Source organism: Salvelinus fontinalis, chromosome 10 (genome assembly GCF_029448725.1).
Source record: "Salvelinus fontinalis isolate EN_2023a chromosome 10, ASM2944872v1, whole genome shotgun sequence".
Taxonomy (NCBI): domain Eukaryota; kingdom Metazoa; phylum Chordata; class Actinopteri; order Salmoniformes; family Salmonidae; genus Salvelinus; species Salvelinus fontinalis.
Genome location: NC_074674.1, coordinates 21,172,692 through 21,197,494, shown reverse-complemented (window position 1 = coordinate 21,197,494; position 24,803 = coordinate 21,172,692). Strand labels below are relative to the sequence as shown.

At 45.3% G+C, this 24,803-nt stretch overlaps 1 protein-coding gene across 1 annotated transcript; it reads right to left on the bottom strand.

The window, feature by feature from the left end:
- Window positions 1–1,124: 1,124 nt before the first annotated feature.
- arsb (arylsulfatase B) lies at window positions 1,125–22,918 on the bottom strand. Its single transcript, XM_055936058.1, has 8 exons — window positions 22,406–22,918; window positions 18,493–18,679; window positions 17,865–18,055; window positions 17,524–17,731; window positions 13,957–14,200; window positions 12,320–12,390; window positions 1,751–1,909; window positions 1,125–1,503 (listed from the first exon to the last, which is right to left on the bottom strand). The coding sequence occupies exons 1-8, from the start codon at window positions 22,667–22,669 to the stop codon at window positions 1,235–1,237; spliced, it is 1,593 nt and encodes a 530-aa protein (XP_055792033.1). The 5' UTR covers window positions 22,670–22,918; the 3' UTR covers window positions 1,125–1,234.
- Window positions 22,919–24,803: the final 1,885 nt, after the last annotated feature.

Here is a 24,803-nt window from a genome sequence, read left to right as displayed (position 1 = left end):
GAGACAGACAGTGTGTGTGTGATTGGGGCGTGGATGTTATGTCTCTGGCCATACTAGCAGGATCTGGGACATTCCTCATGTTTCTAACCTCTGACCCCTAAAATACTCCTAACCCCTTTAGCACCTATTTATAAACTCCTAAGACAACCACAGCAGGAGTTAACTGACCCCAATCATATGCTTGTTATTACACGAAGCTAAGTTATACAACTAGCGAAAGGATCTTACTGTTACCACATACCAGTATTTATATCCAAACCCACTTACACGAAACACATTCACACGATAAATCATACATTCAGGGATAAGTCAAAGTGGGAACCAAACCCACAACCCAGCTGTTGCTGATACCATGATCTCACCATCTAAGTATGGGGCTGAACAAGCCCGTGGGTTTCTTCCTGTTGACGGCCCTGTTTGACACCAACACAGGAGGGGACTGGAGCTTTGGTGGTAATACCTGAAGCATTAGGAGGGTTCTGACGAATCAGCGACATGTGGTAGCTAAGCCCTGTTGACGTAACGACTCACGACTCAACTTACCTAATGAACTACAGGGACAGTAAACACGTCACATTCATTCAGGCACTAATGAAGTGTTACAAAATATTTATTAACCCTTTTTTTTTTTTACTGCACACATAATGGAGTAGTTATTGTACATGAAAAGGTTTCTTTGATGTAAGAAGTGCACAGTCAGATGTAACGTTTGAAACATCTTCACTTTGAAGGGTACCGTGTATTCCCTGCTTGGACCACCCATGAAATACATCAAAACTAGCTTCTAATCGGCAGGCAGCCTAGTAGTTAAGAGCGTTGGGCCAGTAACCGAAAGGTTGCTGGTTCGAATCCCCGGAGCCGACTAGGTGACAAATCTGGCGATGTGCCCTTGAGGCACTTAACCCTAATTCCTACCGTAAATCACTCTGGATAAGAGCGTCTGGTAAAACAACAAAAAGGGAAATGTATTTAAGGAACATCATGACCTGATTTGAGTTTTGTTGCACCATAAAACATCAAATGGTACCTTTTAACGTGACTCAATAAAAACACCAGACAGGCTCTCTCACACAGACAACAGCACACGCATATACGGATGCAGCATACCCACCCTCCCACCCACCCTCCCAGAGGAAAAGTGATCATTGAAATCTTGAATACTCTTCATGTGTCTCTTCATAGCTGGAATCTGGCACTTTACACTTCATCGTCATCATCATCCCCACCATTGTGTCTATTCCCAGGGCCCCCAGGCTCCAGTGCCAGGGTCACACCTGGGGTCGTCATCGGGGAAGGTGATTGGCTGAGACCTCTGCAGGTAGTGGCCTAGTCTTCTGAGGAGGTTGTCCACCACGTCGGGGTGTTGGTCAGACACCTCATCCCTTTCTTCTGGGTCGGCCTCCACATCAAACAGCATCACAGGCTTCAGAGGATTAACAGAACCAGAACTGTTGGTTCCAGAACTGTTCTCCAAGCCTGGACGGGTGAACCATCGGTCACAGCCTGGAGGAGGGACGGTGGAGAAATATGAAATATAGCAGGGACGTGTGTGTGTGACTGTGCGTGTGTCTGTGCGCATACAATCTGTAAATATACTACCCTCATGCTATAGTGCTACATGCTACAGAGATCGAAACTAATAAAAACCCAGTCAGGCGTCACACTTCACTTCCTCCGCCGACTAAACACACCCAGCAGTTATGATGTGTCAGTTATGAGGTGTCATAACTGACAGAGACAAGCTAGTTACCTGGGTAGCCAGTCAGCAGCTTCCACTGCATGCTGCGGATGGCAGCATGGATAGACACGTTGAAGCCTGAGTTGGACCAGGACCAAAGGTTGGAGGTGGAGCCTCCACCCCTCACTGGAGCATTATACACAGGCAACCCCTGGGAAGCACTGCCTGGACCTGGGAAGAGGGAGGACGGAGCGGGAGGAAGGGGAAAGGAGAGAGAGAGGGGAAAGGAGAGAGAGAGGGCAGGGGAGAGAGAGATGTTGGAGAGGAGGGAGAGAGAATCAACAGAAGTGAAATAGGGGATGGACGATAACAGAAGCCAATCTATATTTCCCAAACACTCTAGTATAATAATAAGAGAAAGTGGAAATTGCTGAAAAACGTAGTCGTGGTCGACCGCTGGACACAAAACGTTCACTGTAGAGAGACTAAATAGGAAGTGAAGTAGAGAGGCCGAGACACTGAGCCCTGCAGCATACCTGAGAATGGGCTAGACGAGGGCTAGGCAGGCCGTATAGAAAGATGTGTGAAAATAAACAGAGCAATGAGAAAGAGCTCTTTCTTCCTCGCAGGCCAAACAATGAAGCAGCAGGACTGGAGAAGGGTTTTGTACTTGAACGTTGGCTAAAATGTGGAATTCAAGGTGTGAGATCTCTCTGGACTTGCACAATTTCTGGGGTCGGACTGGGAAGAATTCGCCCTTCCCTTTGATGCCAAGGTCAGCTACTGGGTAGAGCAGAGTGGGCAGTCGGAGTACCAGCTTTGCTCACTTAAAACAGAAACGGCAACTTGGTTTGATTAAAATGAGAGAAGACTGATGATTAGAAGGATTGAGACCAGAGTCCTTATATTACACAGATAACGGATTCACTGCTCCTCAAGTTAAGATCAAACGTCCCTCGGTTTGCCTCATCAGATTCACCACATCAGCAGTACTTCCCCACTCCTGAGGTAAATCCACATTAGGCTGGTAGCGAGCTCTGTTGTAGTCTATGTACCAGTTATTTTTTAGCTAACACTCCACTACTTAGAAAAGAATGCCTGTCGGTTGAATGGTGTTAAAAACAACCCTCCCAACATTCATTTTGTATGTGTAGCTACCCACAAGCCCTTGTTCTCCTCTCTCTGAGATGCAACAAGCACAAACTCATTTCTTATTTCATGGCTCCCTCGCTGCTGTAACATGACAGCCATTTAAAACACGTCCCATCTCAGACCACGACTAGCATTGCGACGTTCAAATCTATTGATCCGCTTATGAATGATGTGTGGGTTTTCCTCATAAGCTAATTGTTATCACATGCATTCAGTTATACAACTGCTGAATCCCCCACCCAGATTCTTAAGTGGGCTGAATTGCAGATTTGATTGGATCCAGCCAAGCGGAGGTTGAGTGAATGTGAAAGGGTTTGGGGTGATTTTGAGGTAGAGTTTCACGGTTTGGTGCCAGAATGCCAGTGCTTCACAGGCAGACAGAGGCCCGGAAAGTCCCAAATCATCCCAGCTATATCCATTATCTCCAACCCAAAGGATAGGATGGATTTAAGCAATATGGTGGAAACTGAACATGTAGCCTATCACCATGTTAGAAGTGAAGGTGAAAGTTGGTGAGAAGGTCAAGGGTCATAGGAGTAATGGGCTTGTATGATAGAAGACATGAATATGAAGGATTAGCCTGAATCATATATAGGGAGAACATTTAGAATACTAAGGAGACCAGAGCAGCCTGTTCCAGACGTTTCTGTTCCCTCCTCACACTCTGTTCTCTCCCCCCACATACTCTTTCAGTCTTATTTTCCCTCTCTCCGCAGGAACGACAGAGTGCAGCAGACAGCCAGGGCCTCTACATCTGGATCCAACTGCACAGCGGGACCAGTCCCAAATTGGACGGGGGAAGGAAGGAGGAGAGGGGGTGGAGAAGAGGTAGGAGGAGAGGAAGAAAGGAGGCTGAAGAGGTAGGGAGAGAAGGAGAGCAGGCGGAGAGGGAGAGAAGGAGGGAAGAGAAGGAGAGGATGTTAGGGAGAGATATGGAGAGAGTAGGGGGGAGAGAGAAGATGGGAAAGAGGAGAGCGGGGGGGGAGAGGAGAGCAAGGGGAGAAAGAGGGCGTAAGGAAGGTGGTGGACAGGGGGAGAGAGGGGAGAGGAGGAGAGGGAATAGAGGGGAAGTCAGAGGGACTTGGGGTTTGGACGGAGTCCAGGATCTCGCTCTCTTTCTCTGCCTAGACATTTAGAGAACCCCCTCACTCTTTCTGCCCCACTTAAGGACGGAATCCCTCGGTCAGATAGGAATAGGGAGGGGAGTGAGGGATTGAAAGAAAGACTGAGAAGAGGGGATTCGACAGAGGAAAAGTGGGAGAAAGAGGAAGATGTAATCTGCCTTGTCAGATAGAGAAAGAGAGGGGAAATATGAATTAGAGGAAGTGAGGGGGAGAGGGGGAGAGAGAAAGAGGGGGTGGGAGATTGACAGAGGAATGAGAGAGTGAAAACGGGACACAGAATCCCTCATCAAATAGAGCAAGAAAGAGAAGGATGTGGAATGAAAGACAGGAAAGAAATCCATAGAATGTGATGAATAAAAGGAGAGTGGGGTCTCCTGCTAGAGACAGCACAGGGAGAAGTGTGCTGGTCACTGTGGTTACAGTTAACAAGGGATCCAACTTCCCACTCACTAATGAATGAATACATTAAGACATGAATGTATGGGGCAGATAGTTATTATAGTTAGAGTTAGAGACGTTTCATACTATAATTAGAGTTATTATAGTATGAGACGTTCAAACCTTCAAGAAGTGTTTAAGTGTTTGATAGCTTTGGGGCACAACATCGGGAGGGTGTGTATTGGTTGGACTCCCCGAGTTGTGCATCGTTCTGGTGGGTGGCGACCGAAAAGAACCCTACCACAATATAGCCGGCTTCACTCCCCAAAAAACGTTTCCTGTCAACAAAAGCATATGTAGAATCTCTAGGAACTCTACTTACCAGACGTGAAGTGAAACATGTACCTTCGCTGTCAAATAAACATTTGAATCCAACTTTTGTCCAAACCGCACCATATTCCTGTTGTGGAAACAGTGGTAGATTGTGGTAGGACGTCTCAAAGTGAAATGTGTGGTCTAACTTTTCAGGAATATGGTGCGCCTCGGATTATACGTATGCCTTTGTCGACAAGAAACTAGCTTGCTCCCCTCACTCCAAAGCCCTAGGAGATCAACGACCAAAATGGAGACGAAAAAGTTCAAGCTCAAACTCCCTGATGAAGGACCAGCCTGATCTGCTGTTTTAGATTTATTTTTACGCCGCATACGTTTTGATTGACGAGGCAACTGACGGAGCTATAGCTTGTCACTCTGTGAGCGACTTTAGATCTCAGGCAAGGTGACGCAACTGCACCATGGTGGCTACTAGCTCGTTTATATCTGCTACCTGCGTTGACATGACTCTTCTGAACAAGTCGTAGGATCAGTCTGAATTGTTGCGGTGTGAAGGCTTTCCTCTCTGTATCATAAACTCCATCATTTCCTTCAGGATCAGTCAGCGAGGAAGCCAAAAACACCAGAAAGTCAATTGGTTTATGTCAGTATAGCTGTTCTTATGTCAGTATGGCTGCTACCTCCCAGGCACCTCAGTGTTGTAATTTCTAGACTCAAGGCAGGTATAAACCAATCATGTGCCAATTGCTTGAGGCCTTGCCTGGCTGGCTGGGACACCCTGGGCCAAGGAAAGCAGCGCTAGCCTTGAACCGGTGGCCATTCAACAGATCTCTGTTCTGAAAACAATAAAAGCCTCTTAATAACAATCAGGGGTTTGAAAGTTGGCTGGTTTCCTGTAGAACCTCCAAGAACCAATGAGCTGAGACGCTAAATCTCCACGGAAACACCAGAAAGGGGGTCAACTCCAATGATGTCATACATACACATACAGTACAGTCAAATAAGGATGTTTCTGGTTAACTCACACTCTCCTGTGAAAGCGATGACCTAAGTTGACAAAGTAGATCAAAGCGCTGATGTACTGTAACATACAGCAGATTGTTGTATATCCTATCAGTTTGGCGATTGAAACATTTATGCTTGAATGACAGACAGACAAAAATAGTCTGGGGTATTTAAGGGAGTTAAGCCAAGGTAGCCTCCCTTGTTGTCTAACTAGGTGTAGAAGAAGAGAATACGATCTCTACTCCACTGCACAGCCCTTTGTTCAACACAGTCAAACACCCTGACCTCTGACCAGGGGCCCCACACCCCTCTGAGAAGGAAGTGGTTAGCGCCACCTAATGTTAAGTGGTTTAAGATGAGAATGAGAGTGCTCCATTGTGGTTCAAGGCGGGGTGGCGGGTCCGGCAATCACAAGACCCATTTCCTAGAATCCCCCCTACAAATCACACACACACACCTTCCCAAACATCAAGTATCTCAAGTTTCCACATTGTTTTGGTGATTTCATTGTTAACCTGTGTGTTTGTGTACATTGATGTGTGTGTACATTGATTGATCAAATCAAATCACATTTTATTTGTCACATGTGCCGAATGCAACTGGTGTAGACTTTACCGTTAAATGCTTACTTATAAACACTTTCCCAACAATACAGAGTTAAAAAGGAAAAAGAAAAAAAGGAAATAGTATCATAATAAAATACTTATAACAAGACTCTATTCGGAGTACCGGGACCGAGTCAATGTGCAGGAGTATGAGGTAATTGAAGTAATATGTACATGTAGGCCGGGTTAAAAATGACTAGGCAATCAGGATAGATAATAAACAGAGTAGCAGCAGCGCATGTGAAGAGTGTATGTGTGAGTCATCAATATGCATGCATGTGTGTGTGTGTGTATATGTGTGAGCGAATATAGTGTGAGCGTATATAGTGTGTGTGTGTGTGTGTGTGTGTGTAGAGCAAGAGTGTCAGTGACATTAAAAAGGGGGATCAATGCAAATAGTCCAGGTAGACATTTAATTAAATGTTCAGCAGTCTAATTGGTTGCGGTAGAAGCTGTTCAGAAGCTTTTTGGTCCCAGACTTGGCGCTGCGATACGCTTGCAGTGCGGCAGCAGAGAGAGCTGTCTATGATTTGGGTGGCTGGAGTCAGACAATTTTTAGGGCCCTCTGACACCGCCTGGTATAGAGTTACTGGATGGCAGGGAGCTCGGAACCAGTAATATACTGGGCCGTACGCACTACCCTCTGTAGCGCCTGATGGCCGGATGCCAAGCAGTTGCAATAACAAACGGTGATGCAGCCAGTCAGGATGCTCTCAATGGTGCAGCTGTAGAACTTTTTGAGGATCTGAGGGCCCATACCAAATCTTGTCAGCCTTCTGAGGAGAAAGAGGCATTATCGTGCCCACTTCATGACTGTGCTGATATGTTTGGACCATGATAGATCCTTAGTGACGTGGACACCGAGTAACTTGAAGCTCTCAACCCGTTTCACTACAGCCCATCGATGTGAATGGGGGCGTGCTCGACCCTCCGTTTCTTGTAGTACAAGATCAGCTCCTTTGTCTTGCTGACATTGAGGGAGAGGTTGTTGTCTTGGCACCACACAGCCAGATCTCTGACCTCCTCCCTATAGGCTGTCATCAACATCGGGATCTGGCCAACCACCATCATGTCGTCGGCAAACTTAACGAATGTGTTAAGCGGCCACGAAGTCATGGGTGAACAGGGAGTACAGGATGGGACTAAGCACGCACCCCTGAGAGGCCCGCGTGTTGAGGGACAGTGTGACAGATGCGTTGTTACCTACCCTCAACACCTGGGGGCGGCCCGTCAGGAAGTACAGGATCGAGTTAAAGAGCGAGGTTTTCAGTCCCAGGGTTGCGTCATCTGTGGATCTGTTGGGGCGGTATGCGAATTGGAGTGGGTCCAGGGTGTCTGGGATGATGGTGTTGATGTGAGCCATGACCAGCCCTTCAAAACATTTAATGGCCACAGATGTGAGTGCTACGGGGCAATAGTCATTTACACAAGTTATCTTCGTGTTCTTGGGCACAGAACCTATGGTGGTCTGCTTCAAACATGTAGGTATTACAGACTGGGTCAGGGAGAAAATGTCAGTGAAGACACTTGCCCACTGATCAGCGCATACTTGGGATTACGCTTCCTGGTAATCCGTCTGGCCCTGCGTCCTTGTGAACGTTAACTTGTTTAAAGGTTTTACTCACATCAGCTACGGAGAGCGTGATCACACAGTTGTCCGGAACAGCTGGTGCTCACATGCCTGGTTCAGTGTTGCTAGCCTCGAAGCAAGCATAAATGCATTTAGCTCATCTGGTAGGTTCACATCAATGAGCAGCTCACTGAGCAGCTCCAACGAGCGTCAGAGCCAGTGTAGAAGGATTCTATCTTAGTCCTGTATTGAAGCTTTGCCTGTTTGATGGTTCGTCTGAAGGCATAGCGGGATTTCTTATAAGTGTCCGGATGAATGTCCCGCTCCTTGAAATTGGCAGCTCTAGCCTTTAGCTCAGTGCGGATGTTGCCTGTAACTTTATATGTGTCTCTGTGTGTGGAGTAAAGGTGATCTAGAGTTGTTTCACCTCTAGTTGCACAGGTGACATGCTGGTAGAAATGAGGTAAGACGGATTTCAGTTTTCCTGTATTAAAATCACCGGCCACTAGGAGTGCCGCCTCTGGGTGAGCATTTTCTTGTTTGCACATGACTCTATACAGCTCATTGAGTGCAGTCTTGATGCTAGCATTGGCTTGTGGTCGTAAGTAGACAGCTATGAAAAATACAGATAAACTCTTGGTAAATAGTATGGTCTACAGCTTATCATGAGGCATAGACAACAAACTCAAAGACAGAAGCAGAAACTGGAACAACTAGGAATAGGACTAGATGTAATATTCATGCATCCAAAACAAAGTAAACAATAAAAAAACTAGGTGGTACTGGTGGTGACTGGGTACTAGGTGGTACTGGTGGTGACTGGGTACTAGGTGGTACTGGTGGTGACTGGGTACTAGGTGGTACTGGTGGTGACTGGGTACTAGGTGGTACTGGTGGTGACTGGGTACTAAGGGGTACTGGTGGTGACTGGGCACTAGGTGGTATTGGTGGTGACTGCGTACTGGGTGGTACTGGTGGTGACTGCGTACTGGGTGGTACTGGTGGTGACTGGGTACTGGGTGGTACTGGTGGTGACTGGGTACTGGGTGGTACTGGTGGTGACTGGGTACTAGGTGGTACTGGTGGTGACTGCGTACTGGGTGGTACTGGTGGTGACTGCGTACTGGGTGGTACTGGTGGTGACTGCGTACTGGGTGGTACTGGTGGTGACTGCGTACTGGGTGGTACTGGTGGTGACTGCGTACTGGGTGGTACTGGTGGTGACTGCGTACTGGGTGGTACTGGTGGTGACTGCGTACTGGGTGGTACTGGTGGTGACTGCGTACTGGGTGGTACTGGTGGTGACTGCGTACTGGGTGGTACTGGTGGTGACTGCGTATTGGGTGGTACTGGTGGTGACTGGGTACTAGGTGGTACTGGTGGTGACTGGGTACTAGGTGGTACTGGTGGTGACTGGGTACTAGGTGGTACTGGTGGTGACTGCGTACTGGGTGGTACTGGTGGTGACTGCGTACTGGGTGGTACTGGTGGTGACTGGGTACTGGGTGGTACTGGTGGTGACTGGGTACTAGGTGGTACTGGTGGTGACTGGGTACTAGGTGGTACTGGTGGTGACTGCGTACTGGGTGGTACTGGTGGTGACTGCGTACTGGGTGGTACTGGTGGTGACTGGGTACTGGGTGGTACTGGTGGTGACTGGGTACTGGGTGGTACTGGTGGTGACTGGGCACTAAGGGGTACTGGTGGTGACTGGGCACTAAGGGGTACTGGTGGTGACTGGGTACTGTGTGGTACTGGTGGTGACTGGGTACTGAGTGGTACTGGTGGTGACTGGGCACTAAGGGGTACTGGTGGTGACTGGGCACTAAGGGGTACTGGTGGTGACTGGGTACTGTGTGGTACTGGTGGTGACTGGGTACTAGGTGGTACTGGTGGTGACTGCGTACTGGGTGGTACTGGTGGTGACTGCGTACTGGGTGGTACTGGTGGTGACTGGGTACTGGGTGGTACTGGTGGTGACTGGGTACTGGGTGGTACTGGTGGTGACTGGGTACTAGGTGGTACTGGTGGTGACTGGGTACTGGGTGGTACTGGTGGTGACTGCGTACTGGGTGGTACTGGTGGTGACTGCGTACTGGGTGGTACTGGTGGTGACTGGGTACTGGGTGGTAGTGGTGGTGACTGGGTACTAGGTGGTAGTGGTGGTGACTGGGTACTAGGTGGTAGTGGTGGTGTTATTGGTGACTGGGTACTAGGTGGTACTGGTGGTGTTATTGGTGACTGGGTACTTGGTGTTATTGGTGACTGGGTACTAGGTGGTACTTGTGGTGTTATTGGTGACTGGGTACTAGGTGGTACTGGTGATGTTATTGGTGACTGGGTACTAGGTGGTACTGGTGGTGACTGGGTACTAGGTGGTACTGGTGGTGACTGGGTACTAGGTGGTACTGGTGGTGAGTGAGTGGAAAACACACAAAAGGGCAACAATGATAAACACACACTAACGTGATGCTGACCAGACCCGGACTAAACAGAAGTCTATATCCCTTCACATAGACACAGAACACACACACTGACCAATCTCCAACACATACTCAAACACACTAAAGAGGGAGAGGTGGACAGAGAGAGAGACACAGAAAGAGAGAGAGAGACACAGAAAGAGAGACACAGAAAGAGAGAGAGATTGACAGCGGCAACGAGAGACAACGGCAGAGAGAGAGAGAAAGGGAGCAGAAAGCGAGATACAGAAAGGGAAAGGGGGGGATACCTAGTCAGTTGTTCAACAATGTGTTCTACTGAAATGTGCCTTCCGCATTTAACCCAACCCCTCTGAATCAGAGAGAGAGAGAGGGGGCCAGTCAGAGAGAGAGAGGGCAGTTAAGTTCCCAGGTGATACATCAGTCTGAACATGTTTTATCTTCTTGTTCCTGTCAGAGTCGGTATAACTTGCCCTCAGGCACAGATTAAGGACCAGCTGTCCCTCCCACACCCCAACTTCTACCATGAGGAGGAGTAAACACAAAACCGACCCTAGATCAGCATCTATTCAACTTCCTAGTCCTGCGTATGGGACTCTGTCTCCTTCAGAAGAGAGTGAGACTGAGACTCTAAAGGCTGTCACTCCTCCCATGTCCAGTCACTTATTCACTCAGTCAGTCAGCCACCTGATCACTCACTGATGCTCAACACATCCTCTACAGATCTGAGCAGCAGAGTCGAGATGTGGCTACCCTAGTGATCAATCCCCCCCCGATGATATGTTCATTTGATTCCAGTGTTGGGAAATAGGAAGACGGCTGTCACTAATGATGTGGACGGATACATCATGTATTAGTCAGAGTGGAAGCAGACCAGAGGTTAGGGTAGACTGAATCAGACACATAACGAACATGAAATCACACACGCACACACACGTTCTGGCTCGGAGGGAATGTATTGTGTCACTTCTCTGCCCCCCCCCCCCCCCCATCTGGAGCGGAGCCTTTTCATCACTGCATTAATCAAAACTTTTATAGATATCACACACACACCGAAGGGGATTTGGGCTTTGTGTTCGGGAATCAGGCAGCCATACAGGAGAATGACATCATCTCTCTATGAACCAAGCAGACCTTAATGATTGAAAGAGTCCAGTGGCGTGTGTGTGTGTGTGTGTGTGTGTGTGTGTTTTGTGTGGAATATGAAATCATAATGTAACGGTCCAATATGAATCATTTGAAACTAAACAAAGTAGTGCTGACGACTTCATTACCAGTAAATATCCAACTGTCATACTTGAGTAAAAGTAACGATACCTTAATAGAAAATGACTCAAGTGAAAGTGAAAGTCACCCAGTAAAATACTACTTGAGTAAAAGTCTAAATGTATTTGGTTTTACATATCCTTAAGTATCAAAAGTCAAATGTAATTGCTCAAATATACTTAAGTATCAGAAGTAAAAGTATAAATAATTTCCAATTCCTTACATTAAGCAAACCAGACGGCACCATTTTCTTGTTTTTTTTTTTAAGTTACGGATAGCCAGGGGCGCACTCCAACACTCAGATATCATTTAGAAACTAAGCACGTGTTTAGTGAGTCTGACAGATCAGAGGCAGTAGGGATGTTTTCATGATAAGTGTGTGATTTTGAATATTTTTCTGTCCTGCTAAGCATTCAAAATGTAACGAGCACTTTTGGGTGTCAGGAAAAATGTATGGAGTAAAAAGTACACCATTTTCTTTCGGAATGTGATAAAGTAGAAGCAAAAGTTGTCAAATATAAATAGTAAAGTAAAGTACAGAAACCCCCAAAAACGACTTAATTAAGTAAAAAATACTTGAAGGTACTACCTAAGTACTTTACACTACTGCAACGGACGCTGAAACAGTACTCAGAGGAATTCAGTGTTCTGTGCCTGTAGTTGCGTTGTCCAGTCAATATGAACCACTGTGGACTGGATGAAGGTGACCATAATGACCGTAAAAGTAAAACATATGGTACGTGGTGGTGATGGAGCAGGTGACTCACATGGCGCGATGTCAACGTAGAGAGGGTCAATGTTGTGTAGCAGCTCCAGTCTGGGTGACGCGTGACCTTTACTGGAAGACAAAGAAACAACAGTCACTACACACGTTCAGTCCTTCTCTCGACTACCCCAGAAGGGTCTGTGAATCTAAAGCAGACATCTACGTTCATAAAGCGGTCACGGGCTTTGACCACACTGGACCACAGAGTGACCGCGGCGTCTGCTAATACACAGCAAGAATAACTTTCTCAATTCACATGTTGCTATGCTTTTTGGGAGGGTAAAATGTTTTCAGTGTAAACTTAAATGACCCCCCCCCCCCAAAAAAAATGATATAAAAGTATGTAGAAAAGATAATGGCTCTGCAGTGCATTGGGAAAGTATTCCAACCCCTTCACTTGTTCCACATTTTGTTACGTTACAGCCTTACTCTAAAATAATTCAATAAGATCATCTTTGAGAACCAAAATAAAAGCCAGTCAGGGAGATTTAAAAATTCCAAAAACAAGCAGTATGTATTTTGCTACTCCGTTTGAGCAAAAGAACACAGGATTAGCCATTGCAAAATGTATAGAATTGCAGGAAATTAGCTTTAAAACTGCTAAATGTTCTCTCAGCTCCATTGTACAACATGTAGAATGGCATGAAATATGCAACAACCTCACAGTTCCACGGAGAAACTTGACCACACCCCCTGCTACGCCCACCACCTAAGCCCCTTTTTAGATCCAGACCCCCCCCCACACACACACACACAAACAAACAAACACAATCACACAGCATTCAAAGCAGACTGGGACCATAAAAGAGAAACAAACAAGCAGGAGTGTGTTTCAGTAGCCAATAGGGCCAAGGACACACTACGACACGTACACAGTCAAAACACACCAGACAAAAGGTAATGAGACAGTCAGGTGGCCAGCCACAGCCAATAGGAGAGAGGGCTGGACTCAGAGCAGTTGTTTGTGGGTAACCCCAGGCTGTGGGTTTCTGCTGCAGGCCTCAATTTAACCCACTTCATTGTGTCTGCTTTTAGTTTACGAATCTAATGTGTCACTCATGCAGAATGAAGGCAATGATAGCCTTAGTGATTTTGAAAGCTTCTGGCTAGCTTATGTAAGTCTTGTCCTGGACACCGCCCCCTTTAAGTGGTCAATGACTTTATCTCTAAAGAGTCACTTGAAAACACTTAATGTACCAGCAATCAGCTAATACAAGGGAGAAAAATTGAGAAGTCACAGTTGATTTCAAGACGGTCGTCAAAACTTGTACGATAAGTCAGGAGTGACAGAGTAAGAGAGGGACAGGCACTATAGAGGGAGGGAGGTGGGGGAGAGAGAGAGCGAGAAAAAGAGCGACTCCAAATTTGCGTGAAAGTGAGTGATGGAATTTCCTTCTATTTGAAGTCCCATCGTCCTGGTAACAAAGAGCTTATTGAAAGACCAGAGAGAGACAGATCGGTCGGGGGAGGGGGAGGAAAGGGGAGAGGAGAGAGGAGGGGGAGGCTGTCAAACACAAGGAAATATTTGACCTGATCTGAGACGTATGAAACTCCTGAAGTGTCTCACATAAACAACTCAGAAATGATGACAAGGTGCGCGCACCCCCCCCCCCCCCCCCCCCCCCACTCCAGGCTTACCTGATAGCGTTCCACACATTATAGCCGTCCAGTGGCTTCGTCCCATTTGTCGATCCCCCGGCCAGGCCCACCAGTGTCGGCAGCCAATCAGAGATGTGTATGAGTTGGCGGCTGACGGTCCCAGGTTGTTTCAGCAGCGGGCTAGTCACGAATCCAACGCCCCTAACCCCACCCTCCCACAGTGACCACTTCCTGCCTCTCAGAGGCCAGTTAGAACCCCCTGCCAGAGTCTGACCCCCGTTATCTAGAGAGAGAGAGCGAGACAGACAGACAGACAGACAGACAGACAGACAGAGAAAGGAAGAGAGGGACGTCATTTTACTGAAAAGTGTATTATAGTGTTTACGTAAATGCATTTTATAGAAAGTTTGCATATCACTGACTAGAGCAATGCCAGCAGCATACCCCCCTGCATACCACTACTGGCTTGCTTCTGAAGCTAAGCAGGGTTGGTCCTGGTCAGTCCGTGGATGGGAGACCAGATGCTGCTGGAAGTGGTGTTGGAGGGCCAGTAGGAGGCACTCTTTCCTCTGGTCTAAAAAATACCCCAATGCCCCAGGGCAGTGATTGGGGACACTGCCCTGTGTAGGGTGCCGTCTTTCGGATGGGACGTTAAACGGGTGTCCTGACTCTCTGAGGTCATTAAAGATCCCATGGCACTTATCGTAAGAGTAGGGGTGTTAACCCCGGTGTCCTGGCTAAATTCCCAATCTGGCCCTCAAACCATCATGGTCACCTAATAATCCCCAGTTTACAATTGGCTCATTCATCCCCCTCCTCTCCCCTGTAACTATTCCCCAGGTCGTTGCTGCAAATGAGAACGTGTTCTCAGTCAACTTACCTGGTAAATAACAGAGGGTAAGAAAGAATCGCTCTCCACTGACTAGAGCAAGGCAGCCATTTTATTACTGATGACACGTGAGGGGAACAGATTACGGGTGTCATTGTCAAGTAACTGGAGAGCCAAACCAAAGATACCTTTCAACTCCTCCTCATAAAAACACTGTTTGTTCTTCCCCTTTCCACTAACTGATGCACAACTGACACATCAATTCAAGACGATACATTCAATTCACCATGAGAGTACAGCATGCTTGATAAGCACTACTTACCACCATGACTAGATCTAGGAGTTCTGAGGGGATTCGTATATTGAGGCTTAACAGTGATGCCAAGTGGATTCATCCCATGAACAACACAGTGGTTAGACCTCCGAAGCACAGCGCTCATAGAGGAACTCCCTCAAGGCAGAGAGACAGGAGGGAGGTGGAGATGAAACATGGCCACCGTTTCTTAGATTGAGGAACTTCCTGGAAGCTGCGAGTTATGGTGGGTTGCTCGACCAATGGCCATGGCTCTTGGGGTTAATGGAACTGATCCATTCACAAAAGGTTGTTTAAAAAAAACCACATTTCTCTCCCTCTTCCTGTGTCTTTTCATTTGTCTATGCTTCTCAGACAGACAGACAGTCATCCTCCCTGGAGGCTAGTCCAGTATAAACAAAATAGACCATTCACCCTGGGCTCTCCCTGCGCTAGGGAAGAGAGGGGGAGGAAAGGAGGGGAAGAAAAAGAGAGGAGTGCCATGTGAGTTCAGGAAGTAGTCTCTGCAGCTTCCAGGCCGTTCTCGAAAGAGGGCCCTCTCTTCACTAATTCATTATCAAACTGTTTCTGCTCCTTCTCTATGCCAGCTCTCTCCCGCTTTCCTTCTCTCTCCCCAGCTCTTACTCACACACCCTCTCATATCCTTTCTCTCTCACACCCTCTCCCGGTCTCTCACAGACTCTCGCTCCTATCCTTTCTCTCTCCCAAGCTCTCTCTTACAGTAAGACCCCAGTGCGCCAGTTAGCTAACAGAGAGTTTCATCGCTAAGGAATCTCTGAGTGCTCATCCAAACGTTTCTAAACTGTGTGTTTATGTCTGAACAGGGCTGGGGTGAGACGTACTGTGTAGGCCGTTAGTTAGCTCACACACTGTGACTCAGCATGCAGCAAGCCTTGATGGGGCATGAAATAGTAATGATTCATTCACAGTATATTCTAGACTAAAGAGCAGACCCATGAATATACAGGTTTTATCACCTTGACTCCCTCACAAACGTCATTCTCTATATGTAAAAGCTTTTGGGGGGGAAACAGAGAAGACAGTCACAATCTTTGCCCAACAAGCAGAGTTTAATGGTAAGGGTTAAGATGCGAAGTAGTGAAGCAGGCCACATACCTGAGCCCACCACAGACACAAACCACTAACAGGCCCAGATTTAGAGGAAACCAGCCAGCATCTCTGCTGTATCACACACTCAAATGGCAACATAGAATCAATGGGTGACAAGCATCTATTGATTGTTATATGGATCCATCTTCCTATTAACCAGAACCCAGTGCTGGGAACAGTGGTATGTATTGACAAGTGCTCCTCCTACATAATGTTAAAGGGGGCCTGTACAATGGTAAATTAGGTCAATGTTGGTGTTTTTTTGATTACACACCATTGCCTTTAACAGTAGGCCCCCACAGCACATCTTGACTTCCCCCTGCTCACACTTGTCTGAGGGTCTGCGGCTGCTGGGAGCCACTCAACTCAGGACTGTTTCCGTTTCCTAATGGCTCCCAGCTGCGTGATAAGGCTCTTCTACAGAAAGGAGATGGGGCTGACAGAACAAACCACGGTCAGATACAAGGACATGCTGACCTCTAGTGGATACTCTGGAAATGACTGAAATTGTTCAGACTATCAGCATGGTATGAGTTTAGGGTGCGAGTCACCTGAAGCGATGAAAATAATACCTGCTGGAACTCTAGAAATATTACACACCACAGATGATGGTGCCAAGTCCGCTCTGGTGAATCAAAAAGCACTATGTATTGTGGCTAGTTCAACTGGCTAGAGAGTAAACGTAGGCTTTATCCACTGTCATATTAAAGCCAAACTTCCCAGCCACTTCTGTCCCTCCGTGTGAACAGGCTCTGTGGTGCTGATGGAAAACTCTGTGTCCTGCCCGGAAACATTAAGGGTGATTACTCCGTCTTTAACTGCTCAGAGTTGGGGATCTGTTCACATCTGACACTTCATAAAAACCCAATGTTCCACAACCACATGTAAACTACAGAGAGTGGACACACACACACACACACACACACACACACACACACACACACACACACACACACACACACACACACACACACACACACACACACACACACGAAGCAGAAGAAATCAGCCTAAAAGATAAACGGTACACACTGGGGGAAAACAACAACTGGCATTCAGGAGGAACGATTAACACTCACACCCCAGCAACACAACATGTTACAGTCCATGGGGAAAGAGAGAGGGCCAGAATAAGTGAGACGTCAGCAGACCTATAAACATTCATTCACAGGATATGCGGCAGATAATCCTAATCGTTCTAACTCTGTCCTCCTGGGTCCTGGATTAATCCTGCTTTTACACCATAGGGTTTTTCAAGGTATGCACAAAGCACTGTTTGCTGTTGACTCAAGTGTGCTCTATAAAATGTCTCTGTCTGAACTCAACCGTACACACACAAACTGCTGTTATGTACCTGTAGAGAAGACCAGTACAGTGTTGTCCCAGAGGCCGGTCTCCTGCAGTGCCAGCGTGATGTTGCCCACAGCCTCGTCCATAGCGGACACCATACCAGCATACAGCCTGCGGTTCGGGTCCTTTATGAAACTGTAGGGGGCGACGTAGCGCTCTGGAACCTGGAGAGGGGCGTGGACCGCTTGAAGAGCCACGTAGAGGAAGAGGGGCTGCAAGACAGGACAGGAGGAGAACATACACCGGCCATGAACATTATTCTAGTCTCGGTTTGTTTTTCTTGGCTACACAGAGGAAGAAGGACAGAAAGAGTGTGTGGGCCTGCGTGTGTGTGTGTACTGTTACCTTTTTGGAGTTGTGTTTAGCGATGATGCTGGTAACCCGGTCAGTAAACAGCTGAGTGGAGTAGGTCCCTGTGTATCCCGTAGCAACCTCCTCCCCCTCTCTCAGGTCCAGGGCACAGCGGGTCACGTTCAGGAGAGGGACATGACTGCAGCGCTGGTGACTGAAGTAGTCTTCACTGCCTGTCAGATAGCCTGGTGGGGACGGAGAGACAGATACAGGGGGGAGAGGGGGACAGAAGTGGAACAGACAGGTTTAGTCCGATATCTGAAATACTGTAAGACAATAAATACCCTATATTGAGTACATGGTTCGATCTTGATGTACCTGAACAGTTCTCAGTGCTTTCAAGTGTGTATGGTGTGAATCTGATGTTACACACAGACGTGTAGCAAGCCCTAGCCACATCCTGATGAAGACATAACAGATCATGAGATGTAAGTGAAGAGAAATGGAGGATGACTCACACGACTGTGTGCAAAAGTGAACGTGTGCGCAAGAGTAATTTTCATCACTGATGACCAACCGGTGTTTCTTATTCCCAGTAGCATACCTAAGAGAGGCAACATGGTCTGTGTGTGTGTGTGTGTGTGTGTGTGTTTGTGTGTGGGTGTGTGAGCTGACGACCTACCGAAATAGGAGTCGAACCCTCTGCGTGTTGGCAGGCAGTCTTTGCGGTACATGCCCAGGTGCCACTTTCCCACCATGTGGGTGGCATAGCCTGCCTCTCTCATCAGCTGTGGCAGCAGCTTCTCATCCAGAGGAACACAGTAGGGCTGGCACGGCCAGATGATCTGGTGCTGCATGCCTGTGTGGATCTGACAATCAAAGCCACAGACTTATATAGACATCACATTATTGTATCTGTTCTATTATGGCGTCTGCGAGAGCTTGGCAAGCGCCATTGAGGCCATCTCCATTTTGAAGTAGTCCATTTTATTATTTTACTACTTCTATGAGTTGGCAAACAAAATCAAAGGGCGCATACTGCCACTTGTAGTGTGTTGTTTGCAGTGGCGTAAAGTACTTAAGTAGTACTTTAAAGTATTTTTACCTAAGTCGTTTTTTGGGGTAACATTTACTTCACTACATTCCTAAAGAATTCCTACTTGTTACATTTTGAATGCCTAGCAGGACAGGAAATGGTCCAATTCACTCACTTATCAAGAGAACATCCCTGGTCATCCCTACTGCCTCTGATCTGGCGGACTCACTAAACACACATGCTTCGTTTGTAAATGATGTTCGAGTGTTCCCCTGGATATACGCAAAATAAAAAAACAAGAAAATGGTGCCGTCTGGTTTGCATAATATAAGGAAATTGAAAACATTTATACTTTTACTTTTGATACTTAAGTATTTGAGCAATTGCATTTACTTTGATACTTACGTACATTTTACACCAAATAGTATTTGAAGTAGACTTTCACTTGAGCCATTTTACTCAAGTATGAGAATTGGGTGCTTTCTCCACCACTGGTTGTTCATAAAGGTTGGCGATTTACTGCCGCCTGCAGTTATGGAATGTTTGCACGCGAGTAGAATTCATTGGCTGATCCCTCCTGATGACCCGGATAAAATCATGTGATCCTTCCTTAACCAGTGGCGTCCTGTCATTCAGGGCACCTGTTTTGAGCCACACATTTTTAGCCCTGTTTTGCATGTTATTTTGGCATTAATACGTGTCACATATCAGTCGTGAGTAAGGCAGCTGCAAAATGCAAGTGTTTCAGCCTAGTTCTTTCTGTGTGGGTGGGGCAGCCAGCGGAAAATACGGAGAGTAGGTGTTGGTAATGTTCTCTAGTTGTGCTGTGATTGGCTCAGTGCTCTGTCACTCATGGGGACACTACGTCACCACCAAGTCTAACGGTAGAGCTCAAAAATCAAGCCCCTTGGGTGCTGCCATAGAGTTACATTAGAAATGTCCATCCAAGAAGGCTCAAGGTAAAATAACATCAAATCACGTTATATTTACAGTAGCTTTGATTGGACTGATCATGTCAACATCATACTTTCAAAATCTTAGCTAGCAGTCATCTACTGGCAAATTCTTTTTAATCCTTGTCATATGAAGGGAAATTATAGATAAAATGTATCGTTGCTCATCGGCCATTGGAATTAAACATTACACAACAAGTTGGAAATCGCAAATTCAACAATGAGTGGTTTGGAAGGAATCAGTGGCTAACTGCAAGCACTGAAAAGCAATCACTAGCCTACTATTCAGTGGAGTGTCTGTGTGGTCCCAAGTCTGGGTTTAAGGGTCTCTTTACCAAGTTTAAAATGATAAACATTCAACATTGGCCATGCTGTCAAATAAGCATGACTTGTGCTGCGCTCAAAACAACTGGAAACTCGGAACTGGGAAATCTGACTTCAGTGAGTTCAAGACAACTGGGAACTAGGGTAAAATGAGCTCCGACTGGGAAAATATGTTTTGAACGGTCATACAACTCAGAATTGTAAAACCAGAACTCGGGCCCGTTTCTAGAGCTTCGACCTGAGATCACTGACGTCATCATGATTCAACCTTGTTTTTCTTCCAGAGTTCCCAGTTGTCTTGAAAGCACCCTAAATCCAGAGAATGCCAGACTTTGATGACAAAGTTTGCCCACGAAGGACCGCCGCACCACCTTCCTGTTCAAGTGAGCACAGCACAAGGTGAGTCCAAAAATGTATTGTATGTTGCTGCATAAATGATATAATATGCCAGGGAGATACGCATACAGTTTGATGGATACGTTAGATACATCCAATGAATGCACCACACAGAAAGCACTGCAACTGCCTCTGCAACGCAATGCTGCAAGGCAAACGCAGCGTTCCATTGGAAATTAATGTACTTCTGGTGCACCAAAATGCAATGACGCTGTCGGTGTGATTGAGGCGTAAGGATGGTTTTGGGAAACAGCTCAGAGATGTAACAACAATGCTCCTACACTCAAAAAATTAGGAGTTCAAGTGTTCTTCTAAGATCCTCAAAGTTCTTCGAAGAACCTTCGGGTTCTTGGCACTGAAAAGGGCCCCCACAAGGTTCTTCCAAGAACCCCATAGGAGGTGGGGTTCATCGAGGAACTTTTGTTGCTGGGGGTTCTTACAGGAACCTAACTGCCCAACTGAAACATTTGGATTTGGATTTGATAGGACAGCAGGTGCAGGTACTTAACTGAAAAATGTAAAGATCTCCTCAATTTAAGGTAAGGTTGTTCCTTGTATGATCTAAATTGATATTGTTTTGTGATGATACCATCTATATTTTCATATTTGTGCAAATCTTTCTAAAACAGAAAATGGACACAATTCAATCGATAATCAATCAACAAAGAGGTAAGAATATGTAGTCTATAAGAATATGTTGAAGACTGGCTGTATTGGGTGCAGATGACTGAACTGCTCACTTTTGTGTCTGCAGGTATCCAGACAAGTAGGCATACAAAGGTATGTCAATTGGTATGTTATGCAGATCACATTTACCATCCTCCTCCCTTACCTCATCAATGAATATCCCATAGGCCTTTTTTAAATTCACATTTACCATAAAAACCAAGGTATGAATACTGTTGTGTGCGTGTTTTGTTAATCATCTGTATAATTACTATTTTTTGGATTCACAGACTTCACCCTCCCTACAACTCTGAATATAACAGGAAACCTGTTTGATCACCATGCACTGCAAAATCATTCTGGCTATGGATACGGAGAACATCAACACATTAACATCAACACGCCAGAGGATATACCCATAGGACTTGGGGTTTTGCTGGGAGTTTACCTCATATTTGGATTTTTTAATTCTGCTTTGCCACTAAAATCATAATAAACAATGAGAACTAAAATATTGTGTTATTGTTGTTGTGCGTATTATTATTAATAACAATAATCAGGGGAGGGGAGGGTATTTCAAAAATGTACCTCAAAAGGTTATTCGATGATCCATTAAAAGGGTTCTGCAAATAACTTATAGGGCTTCCCCCACAGTTCAATTTGAATAACCCCTAAAGGATACTCCAGGAACCTTTTTAGAACGTACCAAGGTTCTAACAATAAACGTAGTATTAAGATGTTTTTGAGAATCCGGGCCCTGTTGTTTACGAAGCGTGTGACGAATACAATTGTATTTTATGTGAATAGCTCAACCTTTCCAACATAGTATAGCCTACAAACAGTGGTGGAAAAAGTACCCAATTGTCATACCCGAGTAAAATAAAAGATACCTTAATATAAAATGTCTCACGTAAGTGCATTTTTATTTACGGAAAGGTAGGGGCACACTCCAACACTCAGACATAATTTACAAACGAAGCGTTTGTGTTTACTGGGTCCATCAGAGGCAGTAGGGATGACCAGGGATTCACCAAGTGCGTGAATTGGACCATTTTCCTGTTCTGATAAGCATTCAAAATGTAACGTGTAGGACTACTTTTCGATGTCAGGGGAAACGTATGGAGTAAAAATTACTTTTATACATTTTTAGGAATGTTTTGGAGTAAAAAAGTTTTTAGTTAAGTACTTTACACCACTGCCTACACACAGGGATGTCTCACCTGATATCTTCCGGTCATAAATTGGTTCCTGGAAGGTGTACATAAAGGTTGAACGTAGTAATTCTCCAGCCGGACACCTTTAGCCGACAGTTTGTCCAGATTCGGCGTCTTGATCTCTGAACCGTGGTATCCAACATCGTTCCAGCCGAAGTCGTCAGCTAGGATGAATACTATGTGCGGCGGCTGTTTACCCTCTAAAAACAGAGGGCATGACAGCAAGATAATTGCAGTGACAATCATACAACTCAATGTTACAGGAAACATTGTCCCCTTTCCTCAAATCGAAGAACTTCTAAAGAAATTATAATATTCGTGTAAACAAGGAAGTACTAGTGCAGTACATATCTACAGTATCTGCAACGCCTGAACGGCACTCGAAAGCATGATTCAGAAAGGTAATGTAGTAAGTTTATTTAATGAAAAAGCAACTAATCACAAGATGTGTTGATGAGGAAATGCACGCGCAATATTGTTTCGCTGTCTTCCAGGTTGAATTTGTTTAACTTCCTAGACAGTAACCAATCAGATGACTGCCGGTCACATGAGTAAATGTCTTTATATGGGCATATGAGTCACACGCCTCAATGTATTGTCTAGCTAGCACACTAAAAAGAAAAGGTCCCTGGAGTATCAAATTGAAACTGTGGGGGAACCCCTATAAGTTATTTGAATAACCCTATTTTAATAATAATAATAATATGCATTACAATAACAAAAATAACAATATTTTAGTTCTCAGTGTTTATTATGGTTTTAGTGCAAAGCAGATAAAAAACAAACAAAACAAGAGGTAAACTCCCATAGAGCCCCAAGTCCAATGGGTATATCCTCTTGCGTCAATAATGTTGAGGCCTATGGGATATTCATTGACGAGGTAAGGAAGGAGGATGGTAAATGTGATCTGCATAACATACCAATTGACCTAATTTTGAATGCCTCCTTGTCTACATACCTACAGACACAAAAGTGAGCAGTTCAGTCATCTGCACCCAATACAGCTAGCCTTCAACATATTCTTACAGCCTACATATTCTTACCTCTTTGTTGATTGATATCCATTGAATTGTGTCCATTTTCTGTTTTCAAAAGATTTGCACAAATATGAAAGATAGATGGTATCATCATAAAACATCAATTTAGATCATACAAGGAACAAATCTTACCTTAACTGAAAAATGTAACAATCTCCTCAATTGAAGTACCGCACCTGCTGCCAAATTCAAATGTTTCGGTTGGGCAGTTAGGTTCCTGCAAGAACCCCCACCAACTAAGGAGGTTCCTTGATGAACCACACCTCTTATGGGGTTCTTGGAAGAACCTTTTGGGGGCCATGTTCAGTGCCAAGAACCCTAAGGTTCTTCGAAGAACTTTGAGGATCTTAGTAGAACCCTTGTTGAACCCCACATTTTTAGAGTGTAGGACTTTCTGGGAGTGGTCTGAGTGGGGAGGGGTAAACTGAAAACTAGCTGGCAGAAAACTGGCAGAGAGGTTTGGAACTCTGTTTCAAGTAATTTACCGCCTGGTGATGTCACCAAGCAGGCCAAAACTCCATCCCACCACAACAGGCTGGAAGTCTTTTCAAGAAGCTCTTTACGCTTCAATTTTATTTATTTTTTAAATTCACTTTGTTTCTGGAGGTTATAGCTTGCAAGTAAATAAGGACTTGCTAAAGTGCCAAAATTCAGCACGTTGTCCCACTGTGGACCCTCTGTGAATTGTCGAAAGATTTTAACCCACTTAATCCCCAAATTTCTCAAATTTAAAATAAAATCAAAATAAAATGCTATTTTATTTGTCACATGGTTAGTAAACTACAGATGTAGGCCAACAGTGAAATGCTTGCTTACGGGTCCTTAAGGTAAAAATGTTTTAATAATAATAATTTTGAAATGGTGACACAAGGAATAAATACACGGTGAATAACGAGTAAAAGTATCATGGCTATATAGAGGGAGTATCAGTACCGAGTCGATGTGTTGATGGTATGAGGTAATTAGGTAGCTATGTATATAGAAAGTATTGCCTTTTTCCACATTTTGTTGTGTAACAAAGTGAAATTGATTAAATTGTAATTTTCTGTCATAGATCTCCACGAAATACTCTGTCAAAGTGGAAGAAAAATTCTAATTTGTAAAACATGAATGAAAAATTAAACACTAATACAGTGCATTCGGAAAGTATTCAGACCCCTTCCGTTTTTCCATATTTTGTTATGTTACAGCCTTATTCTAAAATGTATTAAAATAATGTTTTTCCTCATCAATCTATACACAATACCCCATAATGACAAAGTGAAAACAGGTTTTTAGAATTTTAATTAAAAATCAAATAAATACCTTATTTACGTAACTATTCATACCCTTTGCTATGAGACTCGAAATTGAGCTCAGATGCAACT